The sequence below is a fragment of the Notechis scutatus genome, chromosome 1 (genome assembly GCF_049901735.1).
Source record: "Notechis scutatus isolate UNSWTSFEM ecotype Mainland chromosome 1, rNotScu1.2, whole genome shotgun sequence".
In the NCBI taxonomy this organism is placed as follows: domain Eukaryota; kingdom Metazoa; phylum Chordata; class Lepidosauria; order Squamata; family Elapidae; genus Notechis; species Notechis scutatus.
The window spans coordinates 189,556,053-189,570,429 of record NC_142009.1 but is presented as its reverse complement, the minus strand read 5'-3'; the positions used below and the strand labels follow the sequence as shown (position 1 = coordinate 189,570,429).

Here is a 14,377-nt window from a genome sequence, read left to right as displayed (position 1 = left end):
TAAAATACAAAACCATCCCTCACCATAAAGACATATCTGCAGAAATATGTATGATTAACGTCCTTGTATGCTACATACAGGCAACTTTTGGTAAGAATTCTGAAAGGAAAATATACCCTGGATTCTATTTCTTTTCTTGTATAGTTAAATTCATCCCAATGTATTTTTTAATGGGAAGCACATATACAAACATCTTAAAATTAATTCTATGTTGAATTAACGTGGACATGGCACAATTCATAATTCACATTTTTGTTGGTTTTTAAAACTCTTTTGCACCTTCACTGAGACCATCTGCATGGCTTTTAGTATTTATTTGTAAATAACAAAAATATCATAAATGATGTCTTCTGGAGCAGGGGTCCGCAACCACCGGTCCGCTGGACCAGTACCGGTCCGTGGAACAAGTCCTACCGGGCCGCTGGCTTGCTGGCCCGCCATCTTGTTTTGATGAAAGTGCCGGTGAGCTTTCCAGGTGAAAGCTCACGGAGCTCTCAAACAAGATGGCGGCGCTGCGCTCGTGATCTTGCCATCTTGTTTGATGAAAAAGTGCTTCGGTGAGCTTTTGAAGCTCACCGGAAGAGATGCGGCGCGTGAGCTTTCCGGTGAAAGCCATTTCCGGAAAGGGCTGCCGCCATCTTTTGATGAGTGCTCCGTGAGCTTTTCCAGGTGAAAGCTCACCGGAAGCACTTTTTCATCAAAACAAGATGGCAGCGCCCAGCTGATGTCGGTACCGGGCCGCGCCATAAAAAAGGTTGGGGATACCGGGCCGTGGCGTAAAAAAGGTTGGGGATCACTGTTCTGGAGGACATATAGCTAGAGAAAGCTGGTTTAAATATTTTTCTTATTTGATATGCTTTTGCAACTTTGGAAATAGATTCTCTGTTTAAATGCCATATACTCTCCTAATTGTTTTCATTTTCATTACTTTTCTTTTTTACTATGCTATGTCTTTTAAACTATTACTCTTTCAAGCCACTCACGTCATTTGTTTTATGGACATGTTAGATATATAAGTAATCTGATATTTTAAAAAACACAAGAATTAAGTTGTATTCGGAGGCCTGAATACCCATATTTTGAAATTGTTTCATGTTCTTTGAAAATAACCTCAATGAAATGACATCAGAAATGAGGAACTTATGACCTCTAGATATTACTGAACTATAACCCCTGGCAGCTTCAACTAGTCCAACCAATGATGAAAGATGGAATTGGGCAACAGCTGAAAGAACACATTCTCCATCTCTATTTTGATAAAACTGCAATGTCATCACTGCCTACAATATATCGTTTCAGGATTTGTTGCTTTTCCCTGAATTACATAATTCATGTTGTCCTACATTTTTTCTCTTGTGTCTAAAATAAAGTGCTAATATCGTATGTAGTACTTTAACCTACACCAAGACCCTGATTTTAATTACCTACAAACATACAGAAAAAAACATAGCAATAACAAACAAATTGTACATGTAAGAAATTACAAGCATAGATGAGCTTAACTGACAGAGCATAACATTAACACACTTACTTCTGCTGATATTCTTTGAGTAATTTCTTCGCTTTGTTATATTTTTTTTCCAGCACATCATATTGTTCTTGAGTTTCTTTAAGATGCTCATTTACTGTTTTGCATAAACTCTGGGCTTCTAACCAGTAGGTTTCTAGCTTTTTTATTTTTTCTTTATTATCATCTATAGTTTCCTGGAGCTGCAATTTCTTTAACTCCCATTCAATCTTTTCAGCTTCTGTTGCTTTTAGCTTAAAAAAAGTTCAAATGATTAGACTTTAGTAATTACTCATTCATGTATAGATTAATTGATTAGATTTTAAGCCAAACAAGTAAGTTTCTCTCCAAAATATAACAAGGAACAATTACTAATTTTGCCTTAGTTTTAGGTAAGCTGCTATCCATTTGCATAAAATCCACACAGATGAATTCATTTTATAGTAATTCATGCTTTTTTTAATCTCTGGCCATCTAATTTCTAACATTCAAACTGTTCTAACTGATATAAAAGATCTGCTACCCTGAAAGTAAAATATATATTTACCTTATTTTCCAAAACTTCATTGGTAAGCTAAATTTTATGGATATGTTTTCTATTTCTTGCTGATATTAATATGCTAGCTTTGAAACAAATGTTTTCCTCCTACATGATTGCCTAGTTTCTTGATGGCAATTCCTTATATGTTGCACTATGTGAAGAATGTATATTAAACATACTAAATGAAGAATGCATATAAATAAGGAAAATGATCCTACTTGATATTGTCAAACTCAAAACTTCAAGGAATATAGTCAGCAATTTTTTAGTTTCATTGCTAGAAAAAATTCCACTGGATTACCTGTTACTTACTTTTCTATCACTGCAGCACTGTTAGAAACTGTTTTCAGTTCATACTGCAAAAATGTTAAAGTTTTAGGAATGCATCTGTGATTTAGATCAGTGGTCGCCCAAAAGAAAATTTTGGTGGTCCGCAGAGAAATGTCTTTCCCAAAGCACCCCACAAAGCAATTAATCAGGTGCACCAGAACACAAAGCTGCGTTGCCCACATGGCCTGCGGGAACACAAGGCTTGCATTGTGAACAACACGAGGTAGTATGGGGAGGGGGGAAAGGGCAGAGCGGGGGAACTTGCCCAACGCGCCTGGCCTGGCCACTGGGCTGCTTCTTTCTTCTTCTGCTTTTTGCTGCACGCAAGGAAAGCAGCAAAAGTCTTTCTTTCTCTCCCCCAAACTCTGCCAGAAATGAGTCTTTGGCACCCTGCAAGTCATCCTGCTCCAAGACGCTGCGCTAGCGCGACAAGTTGAGACTCATTTCTGGCAGAGTTTGGGGGAGAGAAAGAAAGACTTCTGCTACTTTCATTGCATGAAGCCAAAAGTCTCTCTCTCCCCCCACCCAAAGAACAGAGCTGGAGACGGTATCCTACGATCCAAAATAAAGAATGATTGACAGGTATGAAAACGGGATGGGGGATTTTCCTGAAGACTTTTTGGGGGATTTTCCTAGGGTCTCTGCAGACACCCCGTTTTCCTACCGATTGATAGTTTTTATTTGGGATCGCAGGATACCCCCCCTCTCCCCCTGAGAATGGAGCTGAAAAGCAGGTTAGTGAAGGAATGTGGCTGCCTTGGAGGGTGTGTGAGGGACCTCTGTCTCTCTCTCTGTGTGTGTGTGTGTGTGTGTGTGTGAGAGAGAGAGAGAGAGAGAGAGAACATCACTGCCAGCCCTCCGAGTTTAGATCAGATATCTCCCCCCCCCCCCAAGATCAGCAAGCCACCATCAGTCAAAATTCATTAGTGGTCTGCGGGATTTAAAATTATGCATTTGGTGGTCCTGGAGGTCCAAAAAGTTGGTGACCCCTGATTTAGATTCAGTGATCCAAGTTATATACTATGTTTTAATTATAAGAAAGCAAATGACCTAGATCTTATTCTATAGAAAATTCATATACTATGAAATCCTTCTCTGCTATCAAAAATGCAGTACAAGCAGTACATCTTATGTTGCACTGGAACATCTGTTTAATTAATTGGGGAAGGGAGACAGGACTTATGTAAAAAGGTATTCTATACCAGAATATTAAAAATCTCAAAGTATCAAACAATTCTAAGCCATGTACCCTGGATGAGAATAAGACACTGCCCTTACTTACAAATGACAATTGTTATCCTTACAAAATAAATTATTCCTCCTATCTATTTGTGACTTTCATTTGCTTACTTATTTTTATTTCAACAAGTACATCACATGTGTAATGAAATTCTACAGAAAACATTCCTCACAGATTAGCACAAATTGCATAATGTTTTCTATTTTTAGTTGAAATTAAAAATTTGGTTTTATCTTGTTTGCCTTTAATTTATTCATTCTGAATTTACAAAACTGAATTTAAACATATTTTTTAAAAGCATATATTGAAAATTTACCTTTTCCTTAAGTTGATTAACTTCAGCCACTGTAACTGCATGCTTTAATTGTAACTAGAAAAAATGCATAGAACGTTTTATTGAAGAAAAAAAGTGCAACTGATATTTGAAAATTCATTTTATACATGTTCACATTTTTCCCATCACATTGGAAGCAATAAAGTTTTATAATCTCAAAGTGCCCACTTGCTCTTCTCCTCAAGCAGAATAAAACCACTCATTTATTACATACTTACACTAGACCAACTGATCTCAAGATACTGCTAGGCTACAGTTCATAAATTACCTCACTACTAGCCATGATGGCTAAATCTGTTAAATGATAAAATTCAGCAATATCTGAAGGGACACAGATTCCCAATCTCTGGCCAAATATATAAGATATATAAGTTTTGTCCAAATATAAGAGGCAGACTACTAGAACTAGTCAAGGAAGTAGTTATGACTTGTTTTTCCCACCAATTTTGCTGACATCCAAATTTCAGTCAGCTCTTTCTCTTTTTGAATTGTTTCCAGCTGATAATTATATGACGCATTTATGTAAGATAAATATGAATAGAGTCACTGTTTGATTCATGTTAAAGAATCATGATACTGTATATTGCTAGATAAAAATGGTTCCAACTGATATATTAATATATTTTCCAATATACACTGCCTTAAAATATTTCTTTACATAATCACCTTTATTATTGTTGACAAGAAGTATTCATTAGAAGGCTTAAAAGATAAAAATTAATTCTCTAAAGCCTACTATGCAACTGAATCAAAACAAAGATATAAATATATGCTTTATACAAAAAGGATATGTTTTTCTCTTTTTTCAAAAGTCTTAGAAGAGCCTCAAAGTGTTATTAGCTAAAAGTACAGTGGAAGGAAATAACAGAGTCTGAAAAGGCAACTCCTTTGGAAGCAGTGGCTTTGGGTGGGGGAAGGGGCCAGTGTCACATCAACAGCATGGAGGTCACAACTGTTTTGCTGAGGCAGGCAAAAGGAATATAGTGGAGAAAGCTGAGATTTGAGCATGGCAGCTGGATCAGCTATCTGGATTTTGCCCCAGAAAGGACTGAAGAATGGATTGAAAGAAATGGAGTGAGGATTGGGAAGAGGTAGAGGAAGAACATAGTGTAATCCCATAGGTGGTATTATGTGGAAAATGCTACATGTAGTGAAGAGTAACATATGCCCTTATTGTGCTTATATGCTTAGATTACTGCAATACAGGTACTCCTCAACTAATGACCACAATTGAGCCCAAAATTTCTGTTGCTATGTGAGACATTTGTTAAGTGAACTTTGCCCCATTTTACGATCTTTCTTGCCACAGTTGTTAAGTGATTCACTGCAATTGTTAAGTTAGTAACACGGCTGTTAAATGAATCTGGATTCCCCATTGACTTTGCTTGTCGCAAAAGATGATCATGTGACCCCAGGATACTGCAACCATCTTAACTGCAAGCCAGTTGCCAAGCATCTAAATTTTGATCACGTGACCATGGTGATGCTGCAAAGTTCATACATGTGAAAATGATTATCAGTCACTGCTTTCAGTGCCATTGTAACTTTGAACAGTCACTAAATGAACTGTTGTAAGTTGAGGACTACCTGTATTGAATTGATTCTGGTATTTTTCATGCATTAATGGTTTTATTATGATTTTGATTATACATTTATCACTTATTTAGATATGCTTACTAAATAATATTTCTCAATGAAACAGATATATAAAATGGTTTTTCTGGACTTATTAAAATGAACAACATTCCCAGGATATTTTATATTTTGAATAGGAAGTAGAATTCCTACATACACATCTAGAAAATATTTTTAAAATACAATATATTCCATAAATTTTATTGGGTTCTTCAGTTCCAAAGATACCTTTGAAAAAGATATCATTAAATTGTAACATCAGATTTTCTATAATAGTAAACTTCCTATCATCCATTTTAAGAGATAAAAAATTGCACCTACCTCTTTAAACTTCAGCATGAACTGTGTAGAATCCATATCTAATGGGAAGTTAATATCTTCATTTTCAGGAAGATAAAATACTTCTACTGATTTTTCTTGCAAATGTGATTCAAAAGAAACATCATCTTCATCATAATCTTCATCCTGAAACAATATTAAACAATATTTTATTAAAGCAATATCAAACTTTCTTAAAATATGCTATTATATATACATGTTATTTTTTATATTTTTATGAACATGCAAAGCTTAAAATCTAACATTTTTAAAAGTAAATGCTTAATAGTTTATATTTACATATTTAATTGTTGCTTCATATGACATTTTAAACCATCAAATTTGATTACATTGATCTCTGACCAAAATAAACTTTGAATCTGAACATAAAATTTGGCTGAAAGTATATTTTGAGCAAGAAATCTGCTAGTCCATGTTGCCCTACTATCCTCACTTTGTTCCTCTTTTTGAGCAAAGGGGCTTTACAAATCAGGAAAACACAAATGGGTACAAAGTGTAGCAGAAGAAAAACAAAATGAAGAAAAGTTACTTGCCTTGCTTTTAATTTTTTTATTTAATGCTTACATAAAGTATTTAATTTATAGTCCAATGTTATCTTTATAAGGGCACTAAATATGTCAATGCAAACGTAACCACCCAGACTTCCATTTATTAAATAACAGCATTTATTTATAATAATAATATAAAATTATAGCTAAATTGTATTATGCCTAATGCTTTACTAACCAAGATGTATGGCTTATTGTTTCAATGAAATACAGTCATTAACAATTTTTACTTTATCAGAAGAATCAATATAGCTGAACATGGGAGGTGCTGGGATTCACTGTTGATTTGTGTGGTTACAGGTTCCTCACTCCTAACAAACATAAATATCTACTGTCAACAACTCCTTTCAAAAGGATTTTACAGATCTATAAAGTGATCTTAAAAAAGAAACAATCTTCCACAATTAAACAGCAAAACTGCTGGGGAAGAAGAAATGGGAGAAGGAGAAAATTACTCATTGGATGAACTAAATTTAACGACTGAAACTGAACGACTACCTTATCATATACAGTATGTAGGTAGGAGAGACCAGGAAAATTTTATGTTGAGAGGATCGCAACACATGGACAAAGGTATAAGAGGAAAAGGGATATAGCATTTATCTGTATGGTTTAAAACTCTGCCCAACTCAACCAATGTGATCATGAGGCGGACAACATAAAAGTAAATAAATAACAAGGAACGTAACAGTAAACAATACATAAATATCAACTATAAATGGCAACGAAGGACACAGCACAGCAGTTACAGGGGACTCCCACTCAACCAGCTCCTAACGCTTGAGGGAAGAGACAGCTGTTAACAGCTTTCCTAAAAGCAAAAAAAGTTGGGGCCTGTTAAAAATCTTGGGGTGGATGTCAATCCAGAGAAAATGGGGCAACCACAGAAAAGGCAACTTTCCTAGGTCCCATTAAATAAGATTTAAAAGAAGGAACCTGAAGCTTGTCCATGGTTGAAAGAAAAATGGAGACAGGGAGAAAAAAAATGCAGTTTAATAAGAAAAAGAAAAAAAGGAGAACAAAATGTAATAATTCACAGGAAGAACTGGGAATGACTGTTAGTCTATGAATGAGACAGAAGGAACAAATAATGTGGGATGGAATGAGGACACAACTCTCCACTCATGTGCCTGGTTTTTCTTGAAGGGCTCTGTCCCTTCCAATTAAAAAAAGTTTGACTTACCTGCCATGTATTCTCTTTATGTAATTTATGCAATTCATAAATTGCTGTCGGAAATTTTCTTCTTCCCCACCCCACTTATTTCTCCCTCAACGGATGATCACCTTAGATAAGAATTCATGAATAATTTCTAACTGTCAGATAACAACCTAGATAACTTTTTCTATCTGTTGCTCCAAGGTTTCTGGTAAACTCATTATACTTTGATACCTACAGGAAAAAGCTAATGTAGAAATAATGTTTTGAAAAGCAACAATTTACTCCAAACCCAACATGAGTAGGTATGTATATATTTATGTGTATGTATATTCACGCACACACACACACTTCTTGTTACCTGTTCTGTTTCATGGGCATATTGCTGCTCATATAAGTATCTCTCTTGTTCTAATGTCTCGCTGATAAGCCGAGCTACTTCACTCTGAGTTCCTGGTTTTTCTCTTCCAATCAGAAATCTAAGGTGAAAAATTAACCAATATTAATGCATCAATGAAAAAAAAAATACAATGGTGCTTTTAATATTTTTTAATATACTATGCTTTGTTTTCTTACAGGACATTTTGATAAACTCAGGTTTATGGTCAGAAATTTCAATGGAGGCAAAGTGCAGAATAATACCGGGATAGCAATAACACTTAGACTTATATACTGCTTCGTATCACATAATGCTACTGGAGTATTCATATATCTGCGTTAATGGGCACAATATAAAGTTTTCACAGTCAACTTAAATATTTCTAAAACATTTGGACCAGATTATCTGAAGGACTGACTCATGTCCCATTAAAACTTGTCTGGATTTAAAGTCTTGTCTGAATTGAAGGACAGTACATTTGGAAGATTTCCCTGCTGTCAGAAGTTTCCACATGTGGCACAAAGCATGCACTTTTTTTTTCATTGATCCCAAACTATGAATAGCATTCTCTCAAGAGCTGTGTTTGCCTCTCATTCTCTCTAATTTAGAAAATTGATGAAAATGTACTTTTAGCATTAACTTAATTTTATCTATTTGGACTATGGTTTTGTTACATGCCTTGCATACTCATTCAAATATACTGTAAATAAGGGAATAAATCAATGATTGCTTAATTATATATAATTACTCATACCTGACAGTGCCTTTTGTATTTTTTAATACAGTTGCTGCAAAAAACTGGGTTACCCCCACCAGGCTTATCCCATCAACTTCAATAATCTGATCATTTACTTGGATTCTACAAGGCAAGGAACAAACATTAGATTTTGCATATTACATCATATTTGATGCAAAAAAAACTAGGAATGAATATATACGTCATATTTATCACTTTCAATCAAGCATCTACATCATTTTCCACAAAGTAATGAGCAAACATCCTGTGACATAACTTTTTGTAACACTCAGCTTAGCATAAATAGAATATGTAGGTAAACTTGATGTGTGTGAGGCGTTTTCAATATCCACTTTCAAGGTTACACATGTTATATCTATAAGATCTGAATCAGTAAGTGGCAGATGTATACACCCCTATGAGTAGACTGGGTCATTAATCTTTCCATATACAGATAGTCCTCGACTTACGACCACAATTGAGCCCAACATTTATTGCTAAACAAGACAGTTGTTAAGTGAGTTTTGCCCCATTTTACGAGTTTTCTTGCCACAGTTATTAAGTGAACCACTGCAGCTGTTCAGTTAGTAACAGGCTTGTTAAATGAATCTGGCTTCCCCGCTGATTTTGCTTGTAAGGAAGGTCGCAAAGGGGGACCACATGGGCCTGGGACACTGCAACCATCTTTAATACGAACCAGCTGCTAAGCATCTGAATGTAAATCATGTGACCATGGGGATGCCGCAACAGTCATAAGTGTGAAAAATTATCATAAATCATTTTTTTCAGTGCCGTTGTAACTTCACTAAATGAACTGTTGTAAGTCAAGGACTATCTATAGTTCCCGAACTAGAAAGAATAACAAAGGACTTATAAAAGAAACAAAGTACTTATTTTCACTTTGGTAACATTATTATTTTCAGTTCTATTTTACCGTGATGACAAAACTATTCTTTTATCATAGACAATAAAGCATTTCCCTTATTGGTCACTATAATACAGGGCATTATTCTTGTTCAGTGCACTGTATCACTTTTTGTATTTTAATGGAAATTTGAAAACATGAAGTAACCAACTAAGAAGTCTTCACTACACCAATTATATTTTTATGTTCTAGAAACAAATATTTCAAATGGCATACAGATAGTACTTAACTTACAGTCATTTGTTTAGTGTCAAAGTTCCAAAAAGTGAAGTCACTGAAAAAAGTGACTTATGGTCATTTTTCACACTTACAACCCTTGTACCATCCTCACGCAATCAAAATTTGGGCACTTCACAACTGGAAGACATTTATTGCAACTGCACTGTCCTGGGGTCATGTGATCACCACTCGTAACCTTTCCAGGCAGATCCCCACAAGCAAAGTCAATAGGGATGCTAGATTCACTTAACAACCACATGATTCACTTAACAACTGCAATAATTTCTTTAACAACTGTGGCAAAAAAGATAATAAAATCAAGCAAAATTCTCTTAAAAGCTTCCTTGCTTGGCAACAAAAAATTTGGGTTTAATTGTGGTTGTACATTGAGGACTACTTGCACATGATTACACATAGCCAACAGAGAAACTATTTCTGCATGTTCGGATGTCAAATTATCTTAACACAATTAACTTAATTACTGAATTAATTAAGCATATTAATTCAAGTGGCTGAATTGGATTTAAAGAGTAAAAGAGGAACTTCAAATTCCAAATAGACATGACAACAAGACAGTTTAGACGCATTATTTGTTGTGTTTAGATACTGTTCACAAGTTAAATAAAATCCTTGGTATTTACATTGGTATATACATAAATACTTTGGAATACATTTGTAATTTCAACTTCCTATACTATTTTAAGTTTGGCATATAAATTATGTCTTTATTCTAGTTTGTTTTAAGTAGCAAGAATCTAAAAAAAAACCTATGATTTTAAATTTAAAAATCATAAAGAACCCAGATTGTTCAAAGCTTTTCTCTCATGTGATAGTAGAATAGAAAGGAACGGGAACTGAAAGGAACAGGAAATTCCAGGTTCCATATTCCTCATTTATTATACTGTGCAAAAAGCAGGCCAAACAAACAAGAAGTCTTAATTGAAACTTACCGGCCATCTTGCTGAGCAGCACCGCCTTCAGTTATTGTTTTTACAAAGATACCCAATTTTTCCAGTCCCTGATCTGCACCAACACCCATTCCTATTATACTGATACCCAAGCCATTGTCACCTGTAAGAAAAACACAACAAGCTAAATCCTATTTTTGTAACTTGGTGAGCATGCTGTCATCATAGCTAATGGCTGAGACTAATGAAATGACGGGGACAGCTGGGACATAAATGAAGGAATTTCACAGTGGGACACAATGATTTGGGGCCCATCTGAAAGCCTACTCTGAAGCAACAAAAGCAGAAAACACAGCTTACTTCTTGACTTCCACTACATAAAGATAAAAAAAGTATTTGTTTCATGCAGTGAAGCATCTTCATCATGATATTTGGGTGTGAGGAGGATGTGGGGTGGGAGAACTGAAGAATCTTTCTGACAATTTGCATCCTTTTTTTTGCAAATGATGTCAATGAAATCTATTTTGAATGGAATTCCATGTGTTCAGTCAAATCCTAAGGAGGAAACCTCAGCGACCACTTGTCCCCTTATTTTGGATTCTTTGGGGCTTGCAGAAGAGTTTCAATACGACGGATTCCATAGGAATATATAATCAACTAGAGACTCTTGGCAATTCACAATTATAAAAACACTGCACAGATGGGAGAAAAAGTGTCCCCAGAAAATGAATCTTTTAACATTCTCTAGTATTTTCTGGAAGGAGAAAATTTTTGAGAGGAAATAATTTCACGAGGCCAGAACTGGATGGAAAAAAATAGCACTTCCTGGCTTAATGTGTCAAAACTAGCACTGTTCATTTTACAGGGAAACGTATAGGCAAACAATAAAGGACAAACAACAAAGTTATGTATTTCTGACGGTTAGTACTTGCCATTATGTGAGCTGCCACATTCTGCACTAATTGATGTTGTGGTGTCTTCAAAGCCACCACAACAGCAATGTGGAGCACATTGCAGAAATCTAGATAGGCAATGATCATGACATGAGTTACAACGCAAAGACAGTATTGTAGAGAAGTAAGATTTGGGAACCAGCTGGCACTAGATCAGGGTTATCAAACTCGTGGCCTGTGGGCCGAATGCGTCACGCACTGGCCACACCCATCCTCGGTTTAGCGAAGGGAAAAAAAATCATGATACGTCATGTGACGACACGAGTTTGACACCCTTGTACTAGATGAATGCCCTCCCTGCCACAATCTTTTTCTGCCTTTCAAGCAAAAGGTAGCCCCCCCAAATTGCAGCCATGCTTTCATCAGGGGTTATGCCTGCCCCTTGATAACTGTGCAGCAAATCAAGAATCACAGTGGATCAACAGACACTCCCTTTTGCAATGATTCAATTTTAGGTTCAATTTTAGAGACAAGAGTTTCACAGGATTGCATTCTCTCTTGACAAGTAGTAGTCTCTTGTAGTCCTGGAAGTAGTCCTTAATTTTCATCTATCACCAGCACAGGTGTTATATGCCAGAATATGTTTGCTAATCTAATTAGACTACAGTTATCTATGTCATCATTGTATCTCTTCTTGACTATTGCAATCTATTTTACTCTGAATAACGCCCTAAGTCACAAATGGTAGGTAATGTGGCAGCTAAGTGTAAGTTATGTAATTTACAAGGATCACAAGATGCCAGTAGAACTTGCTAATTGCTCACTGGCAAAAGTTAATGTGTTACTATGACCTTTAAATCTTTAAACAATTTAGGGACTATTTGCAGTCATATGAATAGCCAAAGATGGCCTTTTTGAAGATGTCCATGCTTTCAGAAACCTATCTATCCAGCACCTATTGATTCTAGGCTATGGAATACAGCACCTTGGGAGCTGGGTTGAGTTCCCACTAGTGTAAAAAAGAAAAAAAGGATAAAGATAGACCTTCTTCATCAGGTCTTTAATGTTTAATGAATAAAATTTTGGCATTATTTTTATGCTTTAAAATAACTTCTTTGATTATTTCCTTAAAGCTAAGATAGATATTAAAAGACAAATCAACCTATGCTTAAATAAAAGCTGAAATATTGATGTATTTCAAGATTCCACAGAATAAAGTACAATGACAACCTAGGTAATATTTCTACTATTCCTACAGACTTAAGAACTGGAATTTGCATTACCAAAACTAAGGGATTCAGCTTTAAACTTGGTGCTACTTAACATTACCATTTAAATTTTGGCTAACATCAACCCTAATTCTCACCCTATTTTTCTTGATGCATTCAGAAAACATAAATCAGATAAAGTCTGAAAGTTCATACATTACCTTAAAGTTTGCTAATGATGTTGCCTCAATATGAGTTTTGAGTTTTCTCTCATGACTAATATATAAAAAATGTTTGCTTTTTATAATGCTTTCAACTTTTATAAAATATTATCCAGCCCTTATACATCCAAAATTTTTAGAAGACAATCTTAAGCTTAAAAGCAATTTATATTCTTGATTTTGTAATGCTGTACCTAATTAGAAATGTTGCAATATCATGCAAAATTAAAATATAAATGTTAAACAGCCTTGTTGCTTTTCTAGGATAGACATTTGAGATTTGTACCTTTTTCAATTTCCACAGGAAAAACCTCCATTTTTTCTACCCTTTTCTCAAGTTCATATTCTGCTGATGCGGCAACAGGGTCTACCTCTTCATTGCGTCTATCATAGTCTTCATTTGAGTAAGTACTGAATACCTAAAAAAAATAACAATATTTTCAAAAATGTTTTCACCCATGCAAGTTGAATAGATTTAAATGTCAATTAAATACCAATTTAAAACATCAATGTATGCAAGGATGTGGACAACACAGCAAATTACCATCTGGTAATTTTTAAAAGCCCATAAAATCTTTAATCTTGTCATTTGAAAAATGATGTTTTTCAATAATAGGATTATCACATATTGAGCTATGCTCAAAGTGCAACTTTTAAATTTAAAAAATTATTAGAGGATTTATGTTACATTATTCTATATTATAGCAAAATGTACTGAGTCATATGAATTATATGCTTAACAAAATCAGGAACCAATTTGAGAAACCGATATACTACATTTACACTAAAAGACAATATTGCTTAATTTAAAATAATTCACTCCCACCAATGGAAAAATAGACAGGGGAAAAAAGTGATAAACATAGAAAAATCCATGCTTTTTGAGTTCTTTCTTTGTTAACAATATTTGCCAACTCCCACTGAAACTAATTCCCCTGCAACAAATGTGGACCTATGAGCAAACACGCTGGTCACTGTCTACATCCAAAAAAGGGCAAAAATTTAAATAGTATTAACTGAATTGCCAACTGATTAAAACTGTACAATAAAGTATCTGTTCGTAAAATTGATCTGCCATATGCATCTACTACAATCTACAAAATAGTCTATAAACTACTTTCTCTCACACACTATTTTCTCAAATATAAATATGCAGAGGTCCACACATGTACATTCACACACAGGAAAAAAGCAACAACACATAAACCAGGGGATAAAGCTATAGATGTTTCCTCTGTATTAAATCCTTAGGCTCTTC

The 14,377-nt window shown here is 34.9% G+C and overlaps 1 protein-coding gene across 2 annotated transcripts in view; it reads right to left on the bottom strand.

Annotated features, from left to right (window-relative positions):
- The window catches only part of LOC113418688 (neurabin-1-like), a 58,682-nt gene that overhangs the window by 33,925 nt on the left and 10,380 nt on the right, over nucleotides 1–14,377 (bottom strand). For both annotated transcript variants that reach the window (XM_026677702.2, XM_026677703.2), the window contains exons 3-9: nucleotides 13,406–13,538; nucleotides 10,840–10,960; nucleotides 8,764–8,868; nucleotides 7,992–8,109; nucleotides 5,909–6,052; nucleotides 3,935–3,988; nucleotides 1,532–1,761 (exon numbers count right to left, since the gene is read on the bottom strand). In XM_026677702.2, coding sequence (XP_026533487.2) covers nucleotides 1,532–1,761; nucleotides 3,935–3,988; nucleotides 5,909–6,052; nucleotides 7,992–8,109; nucleotides 8,764–8,868; nucleotides 10,840–10,960; nucleotides 13,406–13,538 — 905 coding nt within the window. The remainder of the gene's footprint in view (nucleotides 1–1,531; nucleotides 1,762–3,934; nucleotides 3,989–5,908; nucleotides 6,053–7,991; nucleotides 8,110–8,763; nucleotides 8,869–10,839; nucleotides 10,961–13,405; nucleotides 13,539–14,377) is intronic.